We start from the raw sequence: 24698 nt of genomic DNA, 5'->3' as shown, positions 1-24698 counted from the left end.
GCCTTCCCCCTCCCCACGCTGGCTTCCTGCCCCAGCAGGGTTGTGCGGCCGGCTCCACCCCCTGTCCCCTGGGCCCTGAAAGCCTGTGAGAGGCAGCTTGCCTTGGGACCCAGGGGACCCCCCTCCACCTCCAGGGCCGTGGGCTGAATGTAAACCAGATGCAAACTATCTTAATTATGACCTGGGGTGGGGGGGGTGCCCTAACACTCCCTCCCTCGTTCTGGGTGGCAGCTAAAAACTGTAGTTGAACCTCTGCTGAGTGCTTGAGACTTTGGCCACAACCGGTAGACGGCAGGTCTGCACGGGGTTGACCATGCAGTGTCCATTACTGTTCCGGGGTAGTGGGGGGTGGGGCTCATAAGGCACTTAGTGGTAACCCCCTGTGCAGTGTGAAGACCAGTCAACGTGCACGTGTCTGGATACCCGTGTGCGTACATGTGGATGTACCCAGAGCATATACCTCCACATATACGACACATGCATGTGCTTTCATGCCTGCAGTGTGCAGAACCTGTACACACATGCGGTGCTCGCTCTCACCCACAAGACAGGAGCCTATGGGGACTGGGCGTGATCTGGCGGGGTCCAGGAGCCCCTCACCCCTGTCCCTGACAGGCAGAGCACAACAGCTTTGCAGGCCCCTAACCCTGGCGTCAGGGTGCAGCGTGGGGACCGGGTTCAGGACTTGAAATTGTGGAGCTCGGATCTTGCTTTAGGGATCATGGCGTGAGGCAAAGGGGACCTCAAAAAGCACCTTCCTCGGGACTTGGCCATGGCCCAAAGGGAGACTAATACGTGCATTCCAGCACAGCTTTTGAGTTCAGGGTCGCGAGCAACGCGACGTGCGTGCACGCCGTCAGGGATCCGTCTCCTTCCCTGGCAGCTCGCGCGCACACCGCAGGCACTAGAACAGGGTACGCGAGGCCGGGGAAAACCTCAGCCCCGCCTCCTCGCCAGCGTGCCACGAGAAGGCGCCTGCGCACTTGGCTAGACCAGGCTTTTTCTCACGCCGTTGATTCTGCTCGGGTGGAGCATACACGCATGCGCTAACTGCCCCGGAGCGAAAACAATGACGTAGTTTCCGTTTCCACCAGTCTTTCCTTTTCCGGTCCTCGAGGAGTCCGCGGCGGCCGGGTCTGCGGCGGCCGGGTCTGCGGCTTCACCCCGGGTGTGGGAGGCGACGGAGTCCTGGCGATGTTTGAGCAGGTGAGAGCAAACGTGGGCAAAACGCTCAAGGGTATCGACAGGTCTGAGTTCGGTGGTAGGGAGCGCTTCTGGCCAAGCGGGGTGGAGGAGAGAATTTTCTGGAGTAAGGCGTGGTCAGTCCTGGGCTTGCCCTGGGGTTCTCACCTATCATCCTGGAGGTGTTTAAGGAAATAGCACTGCGAAGACCTAAAGGCAGAAGATAGCGTTTCCTACCGCCACTCTCCCCTTTAATTGCCTTAATGTCTCTCTGTGTCTGCTCCTCAGTCTCTTCGTGTCTCTTAGTGCCTCTTTATCTCTCCCTTCCTTCACCTCTCATTATTCATTTAACACATGTTTACTAAAATCTAGTCTGTGAGTGCTGGGCAATGCTGCAGACCAGAGTTGACCAAGACAGCCGCAGGCCATGCTTTCATAGGGTTCCCAGTTCAGAATCCAAACAAACCAAGTAGCTAGTTAGAACCAGTAGTGGTCAGGGTGTGATGAGGGGAGCTAGGCAGGAGAGGACGGGGCTAGACCAGAATGAGATCTGGGGAGGGAAGGTAAGGGTGGGTAGCAAAGATGTCTAGGAGGCTAGGTATACAGTCTGCAATGACTGGCTGTCTGAAAGGTTGAGGAGGCAAGCTAGAAAAGACCCAAGGCTCTGATGCAGTTTAGAGCTTTGGCTTAGGTCTGGGGTGTGGATAAGTTTTATTAGAAATTATAGAGCTGATTCAGTATTTGGGTAGAGCCTAAGTGGCCAGTGACAGAGCTAAAGAAAGGGAAGAAAGGAAGAGAGAGAGGCGCAGGCTACAGTGACCCTCCTCCCTGGCCCCATAGAGTAACTGAGCTCAACTCCTGTCTCCTCTCTGTTCATCCATCTTTATTCTCCTCTAGGTATAATCCTGAGAATCTGGCCACCCTGGAGCGCTATGTGGAGACACAGGCCAAGGAGAATGCCTATGACCTGGAAGCCAACCTGGCTGTCCTAAAGCTGTGAGTTTCTACCTCCATTCCCACCCCCATGCCAGTAGCCAGCATGGTGCCACTCACAACACTGGGTGGGTGGGAGTTGGGGGTAGCCTGCAGGGTGTGGCTATCTTTTTTTTTTTTTTCTAATTGAAGTATGGTTGATTTACAATATTACATTAGCCTCAGATGTGAAACATAGTGGTTACGTATTTTTATAGACCATATTTTACGTAAAGTTTTAAAATATCAGTTATATTCGTGTGCTGTACATTATCCTTGTATCTTGCTAATTTTATGCCTAGTATTTCGTACCTCGTAATCCCCTTCCCCTGTCTTTGCCTCTCCTCAACCCCACTCCCCTCTGGTAACCACTAGTTTGTTCTCTGTATCTGTGAGTCTCTTTCTGTTTTGTTACATTCATTTGTTTTATTTATTATTTTTTAGATTCCACATGTAAGTCAAAACATACAGTATTTGTCTTCTTTTGATTCATTTCACTAAGCACAATAGCCTCGATGTCCATTCATGTTGTTGCAAATGGCAAAATTTCATTCTTTTATGGCTGAGTGATACTCCATTTTGTGTGTGTTTAGGTGTCACATTTTCTTTATCCATTCATTTGTTGATGGACACTTAGGTTGTTTCCATATTTTGGCTGTTGTAAATAGTGCTGCCATGAAAATGTGCATGTATCTTGTGGAATTGGTATTTTTGTTTTCTTTGGATATATAGTCGTGAGTGGAATTGCTGGGTCACTTGGTAGTTCTGTTTTTAATTTTGTGGGGAACTTCCATCCTGTTTTCCAAAGTGGCTGCACCAGTTTACATTTCCACCAACAAGAGTTCTCTCTTCTCCACACCTTCACCAACATTTTGTTGTTTGTTGCCTTTTTGACGATAGCCATTCTGACAGCTGTGAAGTAATATCTTATGGTGGTTTTGATTTGAATTTCCCTGGTGATTAGCAGCGTCGAACATCTTTTCTTGTGTCTGTTGGCCATCTGTACATCTTTGGGAAAATGTCTGTTCAGGTCTTCTGCCCTTTTTTTAACAGGGTGGTTTGTTTTTGTTTGTTTGGTTTGGTTTGGTTTATTTTGGTTTTTGACATTGAGTTGTATGAACTCTTTGTATATTTTGGATAAGATGTGGCTTCCTTTGATGTTCAGGATTAGGAAGCCAAGGAAGTTGGGGCAGGAGGAGGGATGGCGTTTTCAAAATTGGTTATAAAGCATAAAAGCTAGTACATAAATACAGAGTTCAGCAAGTAATTGTAAATGAACACCCGCGTGATCACCATCCAAATTGCAAAGCTTTGTGTTGCTGGCGCCCCTCGTCCTTTGTCTCATATGCTTTGTGCCAACCGCCCCCACCCTGCTCACCACCTTTATGCTCTCACGGCCCAGCTTTATGTGGGTTTACCGCACACGTGTGCATCCCGGTTAGCTTAGCTGTGGTTTGCCTGCTCTGAACTGGGAGCTCTCCTGGCATCTTCCACTCAGCCCTGGGTTTGTGAGATCCATCCCCTCTCTGTGTGGATGTGATTTGTTTGTTGTCATGGCTGTATAGTGTTCCACGTGGGACTATTCTCCTGCTGGCGGACGTTTGATGTTTTCCGCCTCAGTGCTTTGTTGATTTTTACAGGTTGCACGGGCTCGGTTTTGACCTGTAAAATGGAGATAATGGTGCTTGTGTTTGTGAGGTTGTTACTGGTGATGACACTGCTGAGAGAGTGCTCCCCACATGGTAGCTTCTGTGCTGTAAGCTTTGGTGCATGAACTCTCTTAGGTGCTGTATGGCCCTTGTGAGGTAGGTCTGGTTGTTACTGTCCCCTCGTGCAAGAGGGGAAACTGATGCACAGAGTGTTTAAGAGAAGTAGTCCAAGGGCACTCAGCAGTGAAGTTTAACCCCAGGCAGTCTGTCTCCAGAGCCTTGACCACTGTTCCAGACTGCTATTTAGGTGTTCATTTGTTTGTGAATCACTGGACATTGTCTGCCTTACTGAGTGGCTGTGAAGATTAAGTGTCCCCATCTACACAGCAGGAGAGTATTAGGGTCAGGGAGGTTAAGGTCACACAGGCAGAGATTGGTGTGGATAGGATTGGAGCCCAGGCATGTCTGGCTCCCAGCCTCTGGGCTGAAGCAGTGGGCAGCCTGCCCTGGTGAGGCTCAGGGACCTGGGCACACCTCTGCTACTGTGTCCCTCCTTCCCCTTCTCAGGTACCAGTTCAACCCAGCCTTCTTTCAGACCACAGTCACCGCCCAGATCCTGTGAAGGCCCTCACCAACCTACCCCACACCGACTTCATGCTGTGCAAGTGTATGATCGACCAGGCACACGTATCCTTCCTGCTCCCGGGCCGGGTGTGGGGGAGGGCAGGTGAACTCACGAGAAGGTGATCGGAGTTCAGCCTCAGACACCGAGTGCCTGCTCTGGGCTTGGTCCTGTGCTGGCTGGGGCTGGGGTGCTGTGGAGGCCGAGGTAGGCCCAGCCCTGTCCTCACCGAGCTCACCGTTCAGTTGGGGAGACCCGTCCCCTGTCAGTGACAGCCTGGAATAGGCAGGGCTGGGGGTTACAGGAGCCAGAAGAGGCACCTGACCCTGCCTGGATGTGTGGAAGGCGTCCTGGAGGAGGGAAGGTCCGAGAGATGAGGAGTTGGGTGATGTGGTAGGGAAGGGTGATCCAGGCAGAGGGAACAGTATGCAGGGAAAGAAGGAGGAAAAGAATTGCTTGGTGCTATGTTTTAGAAGCAGGAGAGGAAGTTCCATACAGCTGCACCCCAGACGTCAAAGTGGAATTCGGTCAGTTTCAGAAAGGGCACTGGGGAGCCGTGGGAGCTTTCAAGCTGCAGAGGGATATGGGTGGACTCATGCTCTACAAAGAGTCCAGTGAGGGTTCCCAGCTGGGTAAAGGCAGGAGACAGGAGGGGCTGGGGGCTGGAGCAGGAGCTGGGAGGAGCCAGCTTGTCCGCTGACCTTCAGCATATGTGTCCGCAGGGCCTGGCGCAGCATCTTTCTGGCCCAGTGCTGGCCTTCAGTGAAGAAATGCTGAGGGAAAGTCAGTGAACTGGCCTGCTCACCGGCGGCTGGGCTGAGAAATGGCTTCCTCATTGAGCCTCCTCTGCCAGGCTTGTCCATGGGAGTGCCTGCCTCCAGAGAGATTGTCCCTCTTCTCCTGCGGTGTGTTCTGGTGGCTTAAAAATAGGCATGTGGTCCACTGTTAAAAGTACAACAAAGTGTGCGGTGGAAAAGCCAAGGCTTCCTCCTCCTCCTCCCACAGCACCTGCTCCCCTCCCGCAGACAGCAGTTGTTTGCATTCTTGGGTGCTTCCCACAGAGGCCCTGTAGCTGCACAGGTGCAGGCATGTGTGTTTTGATACAGATTTCTCCCCACCCAAATGGGGGCTGTTGCGCAAGTCATTCTGCGTCTTGCTGCATTCACATGGCGATGGGACTCATCCCTTTCTCCAGGTCAATTCTGTAAGGGTTGACTCCATCTCAGCGTGTGGATGGCCCGCTGTTGAATTAATTGTCCCCATCACTGGATCACTAGGTTGTCTCTTGCCTTTTGCGATTCCAAACCACGCTGCAGTGAACAAGGTGGGCGTGGATGGTCTAGGATGCAGCAGCAGCCTCCTTGGGCTCCCAGGCCTTTTTCCCTTAACACCTCCTCCCAGCAAGAAGAATGGCCGATCCGGCAGATTTTGTACCTCGGAGACCTGCTGGAGACCTGCCACTTCCAGGCCTTCTGGGTAACATCCCTTGGGTTCCTGGGGCAGAGTGGTAACTGGGTCATGAGGGGCAGACTGCTGAAAGTCATGACCGTGCACATATGTTGGCGGCCTGCGTGGTGGCAGGGACTGTGCTCAGGGCTTTGCTTGTGTGATCTCATGGGACGGTCCTCCTCACCCGGGGCCAGGACTCCCAGGTCGTCCCCTGTGCACAGGCACGCACACGCGCGCACACACACATGCCCACACACGTACCCGTCCTTCCCGCAAAAGCTCTCCATCCTCTAAATTCTCTTTCCCTGTCTCTTGCACTAACTGAGCCTGGCCTTCCACTTCTGCAGTGGCTTCCCAAGTGCAAGGAAGGCCAGGTGGCCTCCTAGCTTCTCACTGCCACTCCCAGACTTATCCCCCCCTCCTCTCCCCAAGTCCCCAGCCCTGAAGCTCACCTGTTATCACTTCCTGCCCTTCTTTGTTGGTATCAGCCTCCCCACCCCCAGATGACTGCTCCTCGTTTTATGAAGACTTTAGCTCATTGCCACTCTTTACTACTCCTGTCTTCGTTCTTAGATGCCCGAAGAGGCAGATCAGTGATCCTTCCACCCTCCTGACCTCAGTTTCTGGATCTCTTGTTCTCCCTGTGCCCTCAGCCCCTCAACCCCAGTCACACCCTAGACCAGTTCTCAGCACATTGGACCCTTGAGGAGTTAGAAAAACAAATACTGGTAATTGCATCCTGCCAGAGTCTAATGTGATGGGCCTGGGTGTGCTCCAGGTTTTGGGATTTTAAACAATTATCCCAGGGGCTTCTGATGCTCCGTGAAGGCTGGGAGCCACTGGCCTATACTTGTCTTCACCAGTAATTGCTTCCTCCTCTGCCCATGAATGTCAGGCATTTCCCCCCTCTGACCACTTCCTCCTAGCTTCCCAGCTCGGCCCCGTTGGGTCCCAGCCCCGCATTCTTGGGCCTGACCGGCAGCCCCCATCCTCTGTCCTACATCCTCCTTCAGCCCAATCTGTGGGCTCCTCCTCTCCACACCTGTGTCTGACAGGATGCCCGAGGCTGGAGAAGAGCCCATCAGGCGCAGGTGACAACGACCGAGGTCCGGTCCTGAGCCCCTCCCGGCCTAGGGTGTTGCCTCCCTCCCTGCTGTGCTAGACGGCTCTTCTCACCACCGCCCCCACCACTTTCCCCCAACCTCAACTGATTTACGTGTTTACTTTTAACAGAGGTGCTGGGGATTGAACCCAGGACCTTGTGCATGCTAGGCACACACACTACCGCTAAGCTGTTCCCCTTCCTCCCCTTCAACTTTTGATCTGGCTTCTCATTTCATGGCAAAATAGAAGCAGCCAAAGCTTCTGCCCCTGGCCCGCCGCCTGCCGACAGCTGACCGAATACTTTTCTGTTTCAGTGGGTGAGTTGTCCCTTCTCCTGTCGCAGGCACCCATCCTCCGGAGCACCGATGCCCTTCCCTCTCACCCACTCAGCGGCATCACACCAACGGTTCTCCCCATTCTCCTGTATCAGCAAACTTGGCCTTCCTGGGTTGTTCCTGTCACCACAGAGCACACCCACTCTGCAGTTAGTCCTAGCCTGAAAGAACTCTCCCTTGATCTCCATACTCCCTGCCAGCTCTGCCTCCCCTTTCCAGCCGTATTCCTGGCTGGGGGACCCACTGTCCCAGTTTGCCTGGGGCTTTCTTAGTTTTAAAGCTGCAAGTCTCAGGGGGGAGGGTACAGCTCAGTGGTAGAGCACTGGCTTAGCATGCACAGGGTCCTGGGTTCAATCCCCAGTACCGGCATTAAAATAAATAAGTAAATCTAATTACTTACACCCCCTCAAAAAAAAAACATAAAAATAAAATAAAACTGCAATTCTCACATCCTAGGAAACCCTCGGTCTCAGGCGAGTCAGAACCGCTTGGCAGCCTGCTCTTGGACAGGTTACCTGTGCTCAGCCTCCCTGTCTCCCCCCGGCTCACTTGAACCCACTCCATCTAGTCCACTGAGGCTTTTTTGGCCAGCCCCCTGCCCCTGAACCCCCAGCCCACGCATGGAACCGCTCTCGTCCAGATCCACAGTGACGTTCCGTTAATAGTCTGTTAGGAAGTTCTTGCCCCGTCTTCCCTGTCCAGCCAGCCGCTTCTGCTCCATCAACCCTTCCATCCCCTGGCTTCCAGGGCAGCTGCTCTCCTGGCTTTCCTCCCATTGTCCTTGCAGGTTCCTTGTGTACCTCACTAATGTTGGGGGGAGCCCTTACTGGGAAGGTGACATTTAAGCAGAAGCCTGAAGGAGGTGAGGGCACTAGCTATGGGGGAGAAGAGTTCCAGCCCCAGAAACAGCCAGCATGAAGGCCTGGTGGTGGGTGGTGCCTGGCATATCGGAGAGGCAGCGAGGAGCCCCTGCAGCTGGAATGAGGGGCTGAGTGGGAGGAGGTGATGGGCAGATCCTTTGAGGACTTATGAGCCACAGGAGCACAGCTGGCCGTTTCTCTTGAGTGAGACGGGAGCCAAGAGGAGGTGGTTGAGTGCAGGTCGCTTATCTGCATCTGGCTCCTCTCTCGGGACTGTGTTTTCTGCCTGCCAGGTTCAAACTCCAGCTCTGGGATTTGGGGCAAAACACTTAGCTGTTCTGAGCCTTGGTTTCCTCATCCCTAAAATGGGCATTAAGAGAGTCACTGTTACATCATAAGGCGGTATGCAGAAGAACCGTGGTATGTGGGATGCGAACTCAAGTGTTCCCTTCTGTCATTGTTAGTGTTACACATGTTCTTGACGTTACCGCTGTTAACATTGTTCCTCTCACAGCAGGCCCTGGATGAAAACATGGACCTCTTGGAGGGTATAGCTGGCTTTGAAGACTCTGTCCGGAAATGTAAGTCCCTCCCTGAGCCCCGGCTCCCCAGGGTGGGGTAGTGGCAGTGGGGTCCTGGGGGTGGCCCTTCACCATCTCTGTCCCTTATTTCCACAGTTATCTGCCACGTGGTGGGCATCACTTACCAGCACATCGATCGCTGGCTGCTGGCCGAGATGCTTGGGGATCTGACAGGTAAGGCCATCTCTGGGTCCCTAGTGCCAGTCTGGCAGGTCAGAGATGATTGGGCAGCGGGTCTCAGCCAGCTCCTCAGATGGCCCACCCCTGCCTCATCAGATCATTATAAAACATCCCTTTCCTTGGTGGAGATCCTGTGGCACTTATCCTTTCATTCTGCATGAATGCCTGCTCTGTGCCAGACACTGTTCGTGGCCCTGGGGACGCAGCCTTGAACATCAAAGAATGGCTCAGATTCGTTCTCGTGGCAGTAGCACCACAGATAATGAATGAGGATGTACGTGTCCAGTGGTAATTCTTGTATGACAGCCCCTGGAGAGGGAGGGCTGGGGGCACGTGGTGGTGAGGAGGTGGCAGCATTGAACAGTTACCTCAGTGGAGTGAGGTGGGCAGCTTAAAAGATCCCTCCAAAAAGAAAAAAAGAGTGTATTTGCTCATTTTGCAAGAAGAACCAGGAAGGAAAATTTAAAAACTAAGGAAAGTGGTTACTCCTTGGGGAATGAGGGTGAGGGCAGAGAGGAGAGTGGTGAGTTGGGGGTGAGATCTGAGTGCCTTCTTGGATAGTTCTGCCTTTTTTGCTTGTCTGTTTTATGAGGGGGGTAATTAGGTTTACTTATTTATTTTTGGAGGAGGTACTGGCGATTGAACGAACCCAGGACCTTGTGCATGCTGAGCTTGCACTCTGCCATTTGAGCTATACTCTCCCCCCTTGGATAATTTCGCCTTTTAAGGTGGGTTTTTTTGTGGGGTGTTACTTGTGTATTTTCAGTGGAAGCTAAGTTTTATTGGACAATTTGTCTCAGGCACTATATATCTATGAATACACAGATTTCGGATTGATAAATCTATCTGTCCAACAGCAGCTGCGTTTTTTATGGGTTAGCTGTTTAAGCGGTCTAGGGCAGTTAAGCTTAATTAACGTGAGCTTAGCCTTACATTAATAAACTCCCATGGGGGCTACGAATTGAGAGGGTGAAGGAAAGTAGTCTATATAGTAGCTAATCCGAAGGCTAGTGCTTTCTTGCTGCATTATTTTCTAGAGTTTGCATACTGACAATGAAGTGTTGCTTTGACGTCCTTTTAAGTCAAGATTTAGACATCTTTTGTTTGGTAAAACTCAAAAAGGAATTAATACACCTTTTATGGGAGATGTGAGGTTTTTTTTTTCAAACTATTATAGCATTTTTCTTGTGCCTCTAACCCAGAATGCAAACGTCTTCTTATTGGATTCGTAACAGTTTGACTGAGTCACATAGAGATTTTGAGTTAATTCAGCTAAGATGGAGGAAAGTCTCATAAAAGTGCAGGGAAAGTCCAGGCTCCCTGGCCCCTAAGGCTGTTTTTAGTAATAAGTGAAGAAGTTAGAGATCTGGAGCCGGTGGCTTTGGCTTCTGACTTAATATTTGACAGAATTAAGAAGCTCCTTTAGGTACCTAGTTTCCTGCCAGAAAAAAAGCTTAATGCTCAAAAACTTAAGGACTTAAGTGTATCAATTGAAATTCAGTTGTGGGAAAATAAGAAGTTTTGAGCATTCTCTTCATAATCACATGCCTGTCAAGATGAGACATTTTTTGCAACACTTTCCCAGGGTAAAGTGAACAAATCTAAGTATAAAGCCCAATGACATCGATAGCCACGTGACTGCCACACAGGTAAAAATTTAGAACTTTTCCTTCACCACGGAAAGTTCCCTTTCTCACTCGTATCACGACCCCAATTTAACCACTCTTTTGAGTTCTTTCCCCATAGGTAGGTTTGGTCTGTTTTTCAGCCTTAGGTAAAAGGACTTGTACACTATGCTTTCTTGCATAGAAATGTGTCTGGTTCCTTTCACTAGATGTAAATAGTCTTAAATTTACATACAGTTGACTTCATTGTTTTTCTACGTATACATTTCTATGAGTTTTAACACATAATAGATTCCTGTAACCACCGCCATGGTCAGGATACAGCCGCCAAATCTCCCGTTAGAATCCAAATGCTCCTCCCCACAACGGATCCTGGCAACCAGTGATCTTTTCTCCATCCCTAGTGTTCTACCTTTCCCAGAATGTCATATAAATCATACATATGCAACCTTTGATGCTGGCTTCTTTCAGTTAGCATAATGTGTTTGAGGTTCTTCCGTGTGCAGTAATAGCTTGTTCCTTTGTGTCATATTCATTCTGCTGTTGATGGTCATTGGTGCACTTACCGTTTTTTGTTTGTGAATAAAGCTGCTATGAACATTTCTGTACACTTTTTTTGTGGACATATAGACTAACTTCTCTTTGTCATATGAGTGAGACTGCTTAATTTAAGTGTGAGTTCAGTTTTGTTGGCAACTGCTAACCAGTTTTCCAAACACGGGATGCCATTTTACAAGCAGTGTACCAAACTTCCCACTTGCCTGTGTCCTCACCAACACTTGGCATTACCAGTCTTTTAGATTTTGTCCTTTTGGGAGGATCTCTTAATATCTCACTGTGGTTTAATTTATTTCCCTTGATAACTAATGATGTTGAGTATTTTTCATTCTTCTATTTTTATGATTATCTTTTTACTGTTGATTTGTAGTAATTCTTTATGTATTTTTAATACAGATCCTTTGTTAAATATATGTACTATGATTGTTTTCTACTAGTCGATAGACTGCCTTTTCACTCTCTTAATGGTGTTTCTGATGAATAAAAGTTTTGCCTTTTGATGAAGTCTATTATATTTTTTTCCACTTTATAATTAGTGCTTTTTGCATCTTAGCTGAGAAATCTTTGCCGCAGTTCCCAAATACATCATTTTAGGGTTTCCTCCAAAAAGCTTTATTGTTTTAGCCATCACATTTAAGTATTAGATCCATGTCCATTGAGAGTTAATTTTGGGGGAGTGTGTACAGTGTGGAGTAATAAAGGCACTCAGTTGCTCCCATAATATATGGAAAAGAGTTTTCTTTCCCCTGCTGAATTTCATTGGTGTCTTTGTTGAAAATCGGATGGTCATATTGTCTGGGTGTATTTTTGGAATTTCTATTCTGTCCCCTTTGGCCTTCTTGTCTATTCTTATGCCAGTACTACTTGCTCTTAATTAGTATAGCTTTAGAGTGTGTTTCAGAACATGGTAGTGTAAATTCTTCGCCTTTTTCATCTTCTTACTCCTTTTCATCCTCCTCCTCTTCCTCCTTCTTCAACATTGTTTTGGCTTTTTAGATCTTTTGCTTTTTGTGTTAATTTTATACTCAGCCTGTTCATTGAAAAAGCAGCTCCATGGAAAATGCAAACTCAAAGGCAAAAATCAAGGGGTTTTGATGGAGATGGCGTTGAATCTATAGATCAACTTGGGCAGACTTGACATCTTAATAATAGAGTCTTTCTAATCATAAATGTAGTAATTCTCTCCATTTATGCATGTCTTTGGAAAATTCTCTCAGCCATGTTTGTAGTTTTTAGGGTGGAGGATTTGCACATCTTTTATTAATTTTATTCCTAGGCATTTGATGATTTTATAAATGATTTTTTTTCTTGTGATACTATATATAATACAAAATATACCATTCTAACCATTTTTGAATGTTTAGTTCAGTGGCATTAAGTACATCCACATTGTTGTGCAACCATCACTGCTCTCCAGCTCCAGAACTTTTTTATCATCCTACATTGAAACTCTGTATCCATTAAATAATAGCTCTCCATTCCCTTGCTTAGCCCTGGAAACTACCATTCTACTTTCTGTCTGTATGATTTGACTGTTTTAGGCACCTCATATACATGGAATCATACAGTATTTGTCCTTCTGCTTTATTTCACTTAGCACAGTGCCTTTAACACCTGTCCATGTTGTAGCACATGTCATAATTTCATTCCTTTCTCAGACTGTATAATAATACTCTACTATATATAAAATACCAGATCTTGCTTATCCAGTCATGTATAGATGGACATTATTTTCATCTTTTGTTTATTATGAATAATGCTGCCATGAAGATTGGTGTACAGATACCTGTTCAAGTCTCTATTTCCAATCCTTTTGTTTACATATGAGAGGTGGAATTACTGAATCATATGGTAAACCTGTGTTTAATTTTTTGAGGCTATAAATATTTTAAAATTTTATATTTCAAGTGTTTGTTAGTCTTTAGAAGTAAAATGAATTTTGGGGTGTTGACTTTATACCCTGTGATACTGTTAAATTCACTCACTAGTCCTAACATTTTATAGATTCCTTTGGATTTTCTACACAGACAGTCATCATCTTTGAATAAAACAGTTTAACTTCATCTTTGATAATATTAATGCCTTTTTTTCTTTTTGCCTTATTTCATTAGCTCAGACCTCCAGGGCCATATTGAATAGAAATGGTGAGAGTGGATATCCTTGTTAAATTCTTAGCCTTGGGGGGAAGGAATGTAATATTTCACTATTAAATGTTACCTTACCTGTAGAATTTTTTTAAAGCTACCTTTGTCTGATTGAGAGAATACTGTAATATTTCTAGTTTTCTAAAGAGTTTTAAAAATATCATGAATGGATATTAAATTCAGTAAGTTCTTAGTGGTTTTTGATGATCTGAATATAATAACTGAATGTTATTTGTTCAACAAATATTTATTATCTACTAGCCAGCATACAGAAGTAAACAAAATGTACAAAATCACTACCCTCTTGGAACTTATGTTAAAATATATAGAGACAAAGTATAAACAACAAAAAAATAGATATTATATATTATACTAGAAGTTGGTAGTTGCTGTAAGGAAAACAATTAAACAAGGAAAGGGGACGGGGTGTCATGGTTAGAGGGAGCAGTTGCAATTTTAAAATAGAGTGGTCAGAGAAGGACGTACTGAGTGAGTATTTGAGCTGAAGGTGGTGAGTGAGGAAGCCCTGCAGATAGCCTGGCAAGGTCTGGATGATGTCTGGGAAAAGGGGTGCTCTTGTCAAGGGGAAGAGTCAGTGCAGAGTGTAAAGGCAGAACTCCACTTTGTGTGTTTGGGGGCAGCAAGAAAGGTGGTGTGGCTGGAGGGGAGCAAGTGGTGGGTGACAACACAGTGCTGGGAGTAGCAGTAGCAGTAATGGAAATAACGCTAGTGATAACAGAGCCCGGTACCCGCTGTCTAACAGCTGCCTTCTGCCAGACACTGTCCCAAGTTCATGAAACAGTAACAGCAAGGGATGAGGTCGGAGAAGTAAGTGAGGTACATGGGTCAAGTCCCTCTTGTTGGCCAGAGTAAGAACTTGGGATTCTGAATGATGTGGAGCCACTTTTAGGTTTTGAGCAGATAAATGTCAATCTGACTTGAGCATTAGTAGGAGTGCTGAGGCTGCTGTGCTGACAGTAGACGAGGGTTGAACCAGCAAGGCCAGTGAGGAAGCTGTTGTGATAATCTGCACAGTCCCTGGTGGGTTGGAGGTGGTGAGCAGGTGTTGGAATCTGGATCCGGTTTAAGGAGAGAATGGGCAAGATTCTCTGTTGGATTGGAAGTGGGTGAAGGAGAAGGAACATACAAGAACGACTCTGAGGTTTTGGCTGAGGGGCTAGATGTGGAGTTTGAGGTGGAGTGGAGTAGGTTTATCTGAGTGGGGTGAGAACTAGATTTTGACACGGTAAATCAATTCTTTTGCTAAATTTTCAACTATGCTATGAGAAGGAACCATGGAAAGTTAGAAAAGTAGGTTAAAAGTAATGGTGTTTAAGTTCAGCACTTTTGAAAAAAAAGTCCTTAGATGGATCGTTTCTTTAGGAATCCATATTTGATCTTAGGATATTGGCTGCAACTTTTCCCCCCCTCTGTTTCCTATGGCAGCTGCTTACTATTCTAATATTAAGTTTATAACTTGCAAATTCAGAGATCGGAATGTCACAAACAAGTATACTTTAAAAGGGTTTGGAGATTGATACAAGACTGCCAATGTTTTATTTTTCCAACTCCTTTTTTACTAAGTTTTATTTCTTCTCAACCTCATGTCATGAAAGGAAGGTTTTTTTGGTTTTTTTTCCCCCACCAAAAACTAAAAGACAACAAAGGAAGGACAAAGTGTCATACAGCCATTTAACTTTTGTGACTTCTCTTCAACCATAGACGTTCAAAAGTACACACCTTAAAGAGTGTGGGACAGTCTGTCAGCTGTTTTGTTTCCACTTACAGAGCATTTACTCTGGACTGATGAAGGCATGGAAGGTGTGGATCTTCCCTTCTCCTAGCAGGTCTGGGTGTACAGTGAATCTTCTGTTCCCCTGAGTCTACAGTCCCATGTCCCTCAGCTATGTGCCATTCAGGTCTTTAAGAGGTTTGTTTTTAAAAACATCATGACACTTAAAGGAAGCCCAATTATTTCATCAGATACAGTCAACCATAGGATTAGCAATCTATTACATGCTGTAGGAAAATTAGGCTGTGATTGGCTTGGACTTCATTTTCGTACCTTCATAAGAAATTTTGAAGGATAATTTTGGCTGTATGCAATTTTTGCAATAAGGAATGACTTTACTCCATCTTAACATATTGTTCCACTGTGGTCTCACAACAAAGGATAACCCTTTACATAGACTATTTTAGCCTATGGATAAATGCGTTTTGTTGCCCTTATTTTTCTTATTTTGTTGTAGATGGGTCAAATTTTCATTACAGATATTCAATTCTCAGACCTGCAACTGAAAATCAGTAATTCAAGGAAGTGGATTAGTTTTCATGAATGAAAACACTTGGGATCTTGATGGAGAGAGTTACTTCCTAACCCAAAGTCACAGATAGTGGAAGTATCATCTCCAGGCTCCCTGGTGTTCTTCAGAAGTAGAATTGAAAGATCTGATGTGTCAGGGCCAGGCCCAGAGCCAGGCACATAGTGGGGGAAAAACAAATGTTAATTCCTTTCTCCAGCTTTATCATCCTTCCTGCCTTTATCCCATTTCTAAATGTCACAGCCCTGGCTAGATCAAGAGATGTCAGATGGTAGAGACAGCTGAGTCTTGAGACAAAGCTGAGGTCTCTTTGAGGTATCAGAGTGGAGGACAGGCAAGTTCAATTTCTGGAAGGTGAGTTGAGCCGGTGTCCTGAGGCATAAAGGCAAAAGGCAAAAGGCAAGAAAAGTATAAGTGATGGGTGGTTGTTGATATTAGGGAACAACTGGCTATCAGGAAGCTGTAGGCCCTGCCTGAAGGCTGTAGAGAAGAAGCCATGGGCTGAACTGATAAACAAGCTGTGAGAAATGTCAGGTAGCTGGCTGGATAAGAGATGCCTAATTAATGTGTCCAGTATGGACGGCTGACTAGCCAAAGATGGGTAAGATCCTCAGAGGAGGACAACCTAAGACAGGCACAGCCGGCTGGACCACAGATGGCCTACTCAGTGTGTCCAGCATGGATGGCTGACTAGCCAATGACGGGTATGATCCTCAGAGGAGGACAACCTAAGACAGGCACAGCCGGCTGGACCACAGATGGCCTACTCAGTGTGTCCAGCATGGATGGCTGACTAGCCAACAATGGGTACGATCCTCAGAGGAGGACAACCTAAGACAGGCACAGCCGGCTGGACAAGACGTGGCCTACTCAGTGTGTCCAGCATGGATGGCTGACTAGCCAACGACGGGTACGATCCTCAGAGGAGGACAACCTAAGTCAGGCACAGCCGGCTGGACAAGACGTGGCCTACTCAGTGTGTCCAGCATGGATGGCTGACTAGCCAACGACGGGTACGATCCTCAGAGGAGGACAACCTAAGACAGGCACAGCCGGCTGGACAAGACGTGGCCTACTCAGTGTGTCCAGCATGGATGGCTGACTAGCCAACGACGGGTACGATCCTCAGAGGAGGACAACCTAAGACAGGCACAGCCGGCTGGACAAGACGTGGCCTAATCTTTGTGTCCAGCATGGATGGCTGACTAGCCAACGACGGGTACGATCCTCAGAGGAGGACAACCTAAGACAGGCACAGCCGGCTGGACATGACGTGGCCTACTCAGTGTGTCCAGCATGGATGGCTGACTAGCCAACGACGGGTACGATCCTCAGAGGAGGACAACCTAAGACAGGCACAGCCGGCTGGACAAGACGTGGCCTACTCAGTGTGTCCAGCATGGATGGCTGACTAGCCAACGACGGGTACGATCCTCAGAGGAGGACAACCTAAGACAGGCACAGCCGGCTGGACAAGACGTGGCCTAATCTTTGTGTCCAGCATGGATGGCTGACTAGCCAACGACGGGTACGATCCTCAGAGGAGGACAACCTAAGACAGGCACAGCCGGCTGGACAAGACGTGGCCTACTCAGTGTGTCCAGCATGGATGGCTGACTAGCCAACGACGGGTACGATCCTCAGAGGAGGACAACCTAAGACAGGCACAGCCGGCTGGACAAGACGTGGCCTACTCAGTGTGTCCATTATGGACTTGGATTTGGAGAGAGAAAGCATCACTGGGTCCTTGAGGCCGTATGAAGTGGCCTTATAAGCTAAGTGAATGAATGACAAAGAAGAGAGGGAGGGAGAGAGAAGAGAAGGAAGGAGGGAGGGGAGGGAGGGGAAGGAGGAAGATGTGCTTAATTAACTCTTATGAGTCTGAATTCTGAGGTGGCTTGAGTGTTCAAAGGGGGCGACATTAACTTGGGCATTTAGGACAACAAGACGGGGGGGTATTAGGTTATTTATTTATCTTTTTTTTTAATGGAGGTACTGGGGATTGAACCCAGGACCTCGTGCATGCTAAGCATGTGCTCTACCACTAATCTATACCTACCCACCAAGACCTTGACTTCTAAATACCATTTTCCTCAACGAGGAACCAAGCAGCTTGGAGAAGTGGCAGATTTCAGGGCTGGGGCAGGGAAATGCAAGATGAGAGTGGATTACCTTATCAGAAAGCAAGGATGTGCTCAATGAAAAATGGTGACAGGCTGAAAGGACCCAGCCACCAGCTAGAAGGGGCCCCCACTGGGCAAATCAGGGACAACCTGAGCATCAGGAAGGACAGGAAGGGCTATGAATTGAAACAGTAAATAGATCTAAATCCATGGATTCATAGTAAATCTCTGTTTCACTCCCCATCCCACCCCCTGCAAACAAAACCCATTGGCCACCTTGGCAGGATGTTAGAGCATCGACTCGTCATTTATAAAACTGGTAACGAAAGAGCCTGATTCATCAGACAAAATTAAATGAAACAGTGAGAAGCACACCGTTCCCCAGAGCCAGAGCAAGGCCAGACCGCTGGCCCTGCCTCCCCACCTGAATTCAGGTCTATGTTGTTTGTCTTTTGTTTTTGCACATCCCGGCTCCAAATGCAAGCCACCTACCTCCCCTAAGCTCCCCAAAAGATGGCAGTAGGGGGGAAGGACAAACTTCACCTGGCACGGGGTCTTTAGAGCCTGACCCCGAGTGAGATGCGACCCCACTGTGTCGAGTCCCCTGTGAGAGAAGGACTGGAATTCCAAAGCCCCCTGGCCTGGCTGGTGGCTCCTCTTCCCTCCTGCCCTGACATCTTGTGGCCTCTTTCTCTCGGCAGGTCTTTCCCCAGCAACTACTGGGACAAGTTCGTCAAGCGGAAGGTGAGAGAATGTGAATGGGGCAGTAGATGGGCCTCCTGGGCTGGGTCCCTTCCTGCCACCTGGCCACCTAAGCCCCATCAGGCACTCGCTGTGTGTGTGACCTTGGGCGAGGGGATTTGCTGAGGGAGCACCTCAGTTTGCCCATCTGGAAATAGGCATGACAACCACACACCCCTCTCTGGAAAGCGACGATGTGCATAACAAGCATGACGCAGTGCCTGGCACAGAGTAAGTACTCAATAAATACTAATTTTAGGGGAGGAAGTAAAGCATTCTGTTTTAAGCACATTGACTCGGGAGCTGGACTGTCTTGTTTTTCTCCTCCTAGCTGTGTGAGCCTTTCGGTGTCTCAGTTTCCCTCACGTTCAAACTGAGGTAATAAGAGGGCCGCCCCCACAGGGTTGTTGTAAAGTTTATATGACCTACTAGGTGCACAGTATCTGGCCCATAGGAAAACATCCGGGCTGCGGTATGCTCAGTGGCAGAGCACATGCCCACCATGCATGAGGTCCTGGGTCCAATCCCCAGTACCTGCACCTAAAAAAAAAAAGATACATGTTGGCTGATACGTTCATTCACTCAGCAGATGTTTACTGAGCACCTACTACGTGCCAAGAACAATTTTGGAGGGCGTGGAGTCCAAGCAGTAGGTACATTTCAAGCAGTAAACACATTTTGATGCTCGAGTTGGACAGACAGATGAGGAACACGTTTATGGTGTTCAGGCGGTGATAAGTACTGCAGAAGGAAAAAATAATCCAGTAAGAGGGTTGGGGAGTGTGTGGGTGCTGGCCCAGAGAGGTTTGCTCTTTCTTGTGCAGGGTGGTAAGGGAGTGAGCCAGGTGGAAATCTGGGGGAAGACTGCCCTGGGCAGGGGGAACAGCCAGTGCAAAGGTCCTGGGGGAGGAACGTGCCTGGCGTATTTGAGGAGCCGTGAGGGGGGCCAGTGTGGCTGGAGCAGAGTGAGTAAGGGGGTGAGGGGGAGGAGATAAGTCCATAGATGACAGGCGGCCCAGTTGTATAGGATTCTTTGCCCACCTGCCTAATAATAATAAGTTATCCCAAATAATTTGGCTAATGAATTAACTGGACCTTTATCATGTTTGGACCCTCCCCCTGAGGATCTGAAAAAAGCTCTGGCCCTTCTTCCCAGAAAAATGCATTCCCAATTTTTCACACAAAATTCAGAGTGTTCCCAGATGCCTCTCCAACCCAGGCCATGACTCGCCCCACTCCAGTGGTGTCTGCTTGCCCTCTGCTCTCCTGCGCAGGTCCTGGACAAGCACGGGGACATCTGTGGGTGGGAGCGGATCGCCGAGCTGCTGGGCATGGATCTGTCCACGCTGGAGATCACAGCGCACAGTGAACGCAAGCCTGAGCCACCGCCGGGGCTGCTTACCTGGTGAGCCAGGGGTGATCCTGCCCAGGCCAGGGGCAGGCAGGGGAGGTGGCCAGGGTCTGACCCTCCGGCATCTGGCCATCCCTCTTCCCTCCACCTGACAGGCTCATGTCCATCGGCGTCAAATACCAGATCTGGAAGTTCGGGGTCATCTTCACCGACAATGTGAGGAGGGACTTGTAGGTGGGGGAGGGACCTGCAGGAGAAGGGCCCTGGGAGGGTTGGGGGCTCCAGCACCAGGGAGCCCTGACCAGGGACTGAGTCCTGAGCCTCTGTGCACCTCTGTTCCTCGGGCACCCTTTGAACACCCGCCCAAGGCTCCTTGTGCCCTAGAATGCTTTGGATTTCCAGACTACATCCTGCAGAGGGCTCCTCAACCCCACCCAGGATGGCTTCTCACCCAGAGTGCTCCATTGTTCTAGAGTGTTCCTGATCCCTCAAGTAATCCCAAGCCAGCGATGGCACCCTGACCCCCCAGAGCGCACCTGACCCTCTTGAATGTTCCGGGGGCTCCCCGAGCTCTCCTTGACCCTCAGGAATGCTCTCTGACCCTGACTCTGTGTGCCCACAGTCTTTCCTGAACCTGGGCTGGTACATGGTGATGTCCCTCCTGGGGCACTACAACAACTTCTTTTTCGCTGCTCACCTCCTGGACCTTGCCATGGGGGTCAAGACACTGCCCACCATCCTCTCCTCCGTCACCCACGATGGGAAACAGGTGTGGAGAGGAACTGCCTGAGGGATGTGAGCCGGGCAGGGCCAAGCATGGCAGTCTGAGCAAGGGTGGAGGGGTGAGGGCTGGGCGGCCAGGGTGAGGAGGGGCCAGGAGGGCAGGCCGAGCCAGGGTGGGTGTGGGTCGTGAGGCCCCAGCAGGGAGAGCCACCTGGGTAGCAGCAGGGTCAGGAGCCCGAAGGCTGGGCAAGGTGGAGGGGCCGGCTGAGCATGGCGCTGACCCGCCCCCTGCCTGCCCCCAGCTGGTGATGACCGTGGGCCTCCTGGCGGTGGTGCTCTACCTGTACACCGTGGTGGCCTTCGACTTCTTCCGCAAGCTCTACAACAAGAGCGAGGACGAGGACGAGCCTGACATGAAGTGTGACGACATGATGACGGTGAGCCCTTCCCCCCAACGCTCTTGGGCAACTTCCGACCACCCCTGACCCTCAGGTTTCCTATCTGCCAAGGGGCTTAGGAACAGTGCCTACCTTGTAGGCTTATCGTGAGGGTTCAGTGAGCTGATACTTGTGAGGTACTTCGAACAGTGCTCAATATACGTTAGCCACTGTTGTCGTATTATTTGAGCTTTTAAAGCTGTTATTATTGGAAAGGTGCTCAGGCACAGTGCCTGACTTACAAGCTACATGTTTTGGGGTTTAGCTACTCAGCTTCCCTATGCTCTGGTGTCCTCACCTGTGAAATGAGTGTATAATAACAGTGCCTACATTCTAGGGTGGCTTTTAGGACGTAGTGATGCTCCCTGATCATCTAAGAATAAATAGTTGTAGAACACTGCCTGGTAGGGATCAAGGATTCCATAGAGGTGAGCTATTGTCATCATTATCTGTAATTAAAAGTTTCACCCAAAGAATGCCATGCAGGTTTCATTTTTTTCTCTTCTAGTCTACTAGAGATGATCATAACCAAATTGAGTTTCTCCTACTAGAGGCATGGGCCACATTTAAATGAATTGTCCCAGGGCTTTATCTCAGAAGATGGCCTGTAATCAGGCACCGTGCTCCTGGGACCTATCCAGCTCCTCAGCCTGACGTTTGAGCCCCACCACCCAGACCTGGCCTTGCCACTCAGCCTTGTTCCCTCCAGTCACTGGTCTTAGCCCTTACCTAAGACAACTAGGTTCTCCCACTTCCCAGGGACACAAAAAGGATAGTGTAAAATCTTTCCCACATGCCAGGCAGACCATGTTCCTCTCTCTTCTCAGAACTTCCTCTTGGTTCCCCAGTGCCTTCAGCATGGCTTATGAATAGCCAGGGAATAGCTAGCCTGGCCTGAGTCAAACCACAGTCCTTCTTGCCTTTTGCTCTCTGGCTGCCTGGTGCCCCTCAGTTCCCCTAAGATCATGTATTTCCTCCCAACCCAAGCCCTTTGCATCTGACGGTCTCTCTGCCCCACCTCCACCTCAGACCCTGAGTACAAATACCCCTTCCCTTGATGCCTCACCTTTCAACTTAAGTGCTGCCTCCTACAGGAAGCCCTCCTTGACCATCGGCTGGACCTCATTCCTCTTGCTGTTCTTGCTCACGGGAGCTCTACTTTCCAGCTTCACTGACCCTCTTTCACTTCCTCACAGGAACGAGATGTCTTCTTTCCTCCCCAGTGGTGACGTTGCATGTGTGGTTTTCCCTGCCTGGAACACTCTCTTCCACCTAACATTTCCTTCAAGTTCCAGTTCACACATGTCCCTGCTTCTAGGAAGCCTTGCCTGATCACCCAGGCTTTGTGAGGCTTTCAGAGCTTCAGCGCTTCCTGTACTCCCCCCATCTCGCCCCCGATTACACTGTGCTTTCCCCGTCCCAGCCCTCAGCCCTCTGCCTGAGCTGTCCCTGTCACAACCCTGATCATTTCTGGGCTGTCACTGTCTGATGCCATGTGAGGGCAGAGCCCAGGGCTGTCTCAGCCATTACTGTGAGTCTCCTGCCCCACTAGCCCAGGGTCCTGTAGGTACTTTGTGAATACCGAATGATTGAATGCATGACTAATATGCTTCTCACCTTGCCCCCACAGTGTTACCTGTTTCACATGTACGTGGGTGTCCGAGCAGGTGGGGGCATTGGGGACGAGATTGAGGACCCAGCAGGTGATGAATATGAGCTGTACCGGGTGGTCTTCAAAATCACCTTCTTCTTCTTTGTCATCGTCATCCTGCTGGCCATCATCCAGGGTCAGTGCTGGTCGGGGTTGTGGGAGTGGAGATGCCCAGAGGCAGACTAGCTCCTCTGAGAGTGCAGGCCCGGGATCTGGTTGACCTGGCTTTGTTTCTCCCTACTGTGAGACTTTGGGCAAGTTACCTCTCTGAACCTCAGTTTCTCCATCTGTAAAATGGGGATATTAATTATACTAGTCTTGTAGGGTCGTTGTGAGAATTTGGTCAATTCATAAGTAGTAAGGGTCTCATGCTAAGTGCTCAATAAATGCTAGGTATTATTTTCAAGCAGCAGGGTGAGATTAGGGAGATGAGAGATTAGGGAATGGGAGGCAAGGCTCAGAAGGGGGTAGCCAGAAGAAGGAGCAGTCTGAATTTGGTCAGAGATTAGGCACTGACTTGCACCCTGCCTCCCCAGGTCTGATCATTGACGCTTTTGGTGAGCTCCGAGACCAACAACAGCAAGTGAGGGACGATATGGAGGTAGGTCATATCAGGGGGCGATCCAGAGGGATTACAGGACCCTGGGGGGCTCAAATGGGCCTCGACTCTGATGCTTCCTGCCACCCACAGACCAAGTGCTCCATCTGCGGCATCAGCATCGGCAGCGATGACTTTGATATGACACCGCATGGTTTCGAGACCCACACGCTAGAGGAGCACAACCTGGCCAATTACATGTGAGCGTGGGCCCGCTGGCTAATCAGGAGGGTGGGGGCGTTGCCGCCAACATCCAGGGTGGGGATACCAGGCTTTGGTCAGTTAGGAAAAGGGCTGTGGCATCCATGTGGGTGGGTTCTCAGCCAGCCAATCAGGAGAAGGTAAGTAAGGCTGGTTCTGACCTGTCTCCCACAGCCCTTCCAACCCCAGGTTTTTCCTGAAGTATCTGATAAACAAGGATGAGACAGAACACACGGGTCAGGTAAGGGGGTGTTAATGGGAGAAAAATGGGCAAGGACATGGAGAATTTTAATAAAAGTTCAATCAGCAGGTGGCAGTAAAAAGCTCAGATCATATCAAGCATTTGAAGATGTGACCAACCAACTCTTCCCCATCCCCAAACCCTAGGAGTCTTATGTCTGGAAGATGTACCAAGAGAGATGTTGGGATTTCTTCCCTGCTGGTGATTGTTTCCGCAAGCAGTATGAGGACCAGCTTAGCTGAGACACCCACAGCTGGCCCTTCACTCCCACTTCAAATGCCTTATGCTTAGAGCAAGCCCCTTAGTCCCCAAATCCCTCCTCCCAAGGCCGCTGGGGGAGAGGTGACCATGTGCTGTAGAAATAAAGTCTGTGCTACATCCCTGACGTTGTACTGGATCGTTGAATTTGGGGGGGTTCTGTATGCATCCAGGAATTCGGCCCTCCTCCCCTCCCCCTGAAAACCAAGATGACAGCAGAGGATAAAATCACATTTATTGGGAGACACAGGCATGTCATGTCCACTATATTGTGTCCACTGGGGAGGGGAGGGGGTGCAGAGACTGATTCCGAACACCCAGCCCCAACCCCAGGGACTCATTCCTGGATATAGAGGTTGCTGGGGGCAGTAGGATCATCTGCTGGGCGTGTCTCCACTACCATAGGCCTGGGGAAGGAAGAGAAAAATCAGTTTACTCATTCATTTGTTCATTCATTCATTCATACATACATTCACAAAGGAGTCTACAGAGGGTGTGCCAGCACAAGGCTGGGCTTCAGCAGTGCGTGAGCAGGCACGGCTCCTGCTCTCGGGGAGCTCAGTCTGGAGCAGCAGCCCAACATGAATCAGTGAATGACGTGAGTGCAAAGCAGCGTGAGGCACACAGCCAGGAAACCTAGCCCAACGGGTCGGCCAAGGTGCCCCCCCAAGAGTGGATGCTGGAGCCTGAAAGAGGTTCAGGAGGGAACTTGGTGAAAGGGGAGGGAAGAGTGTTCTGAGCAGAGAGAACAGCCTGCACAAAGGCCTTGAGGTGGGAGGGGGCTTGACAGCA

The 24698-nt window shown here is 49.1% G+C and overlaps 1 protein-coding gene across 1 annotated transcript; it reads left to right on the top strand.

Moving 5' to 3' along the window:
- Nucleotides 1-721: 721 nt before the first annotated feature.
- On the top strand, nucleotides 722-24033 carry LOC141576830 (ryanodine receptor 1-like). The gene is made up of 14 exons (XM_074360193.1): nucleotides 722-726; nucleotides 825-1026; nucleotides 1079-1206; nucleotides 2080-2178; nucleotides 18407-18449; nucleotides 19721-19851; nucleotides 19953-20013; nucleotides 20420-20566; nucleotides 20823-20957; nucleotides 22588-22744; nucleotides 23145-23209; nucleotides 23300-23406; nucleotides 23582-23648; nucleotides 23795-24033. The coding sequence occupies exons 1-14, from the start codon at nucleotides 722-724 to the stop codon at nucleotides 23888-23890; spliced, it is 1443 nt and encodes a 480-aa protein (XP_074216294.1). The 3' UTR covers nucleotides 23891-24033.
- The last annotated feature ends 665 nt before the right edge of the window (nucleotides 24034-24698 follow it).

The sequence above is a fragment of the Camelus bactrianus genome, unplaced genomic scaffold (assembly GCF_048773025.1).
Source record: "Camelus bactrianus isolate YW-2024 breed Bactrian camel unplaced genomic scaffold, ASM4877302v1 HiC_scaffold_40, whole genome shotgun sequence".
Classification (NCBI taxonomy): Eukaryota; Metazoa; Chordata; class Mammalia; order Artiodactyla; family Camelidae; genus Camelus; species Camelus bactrianus.
The sequence above is the reverse complement of the archived record's forward strand: the minus strand, read 5'-3'. Positions and strand labels throughout refer to the sequence as shown.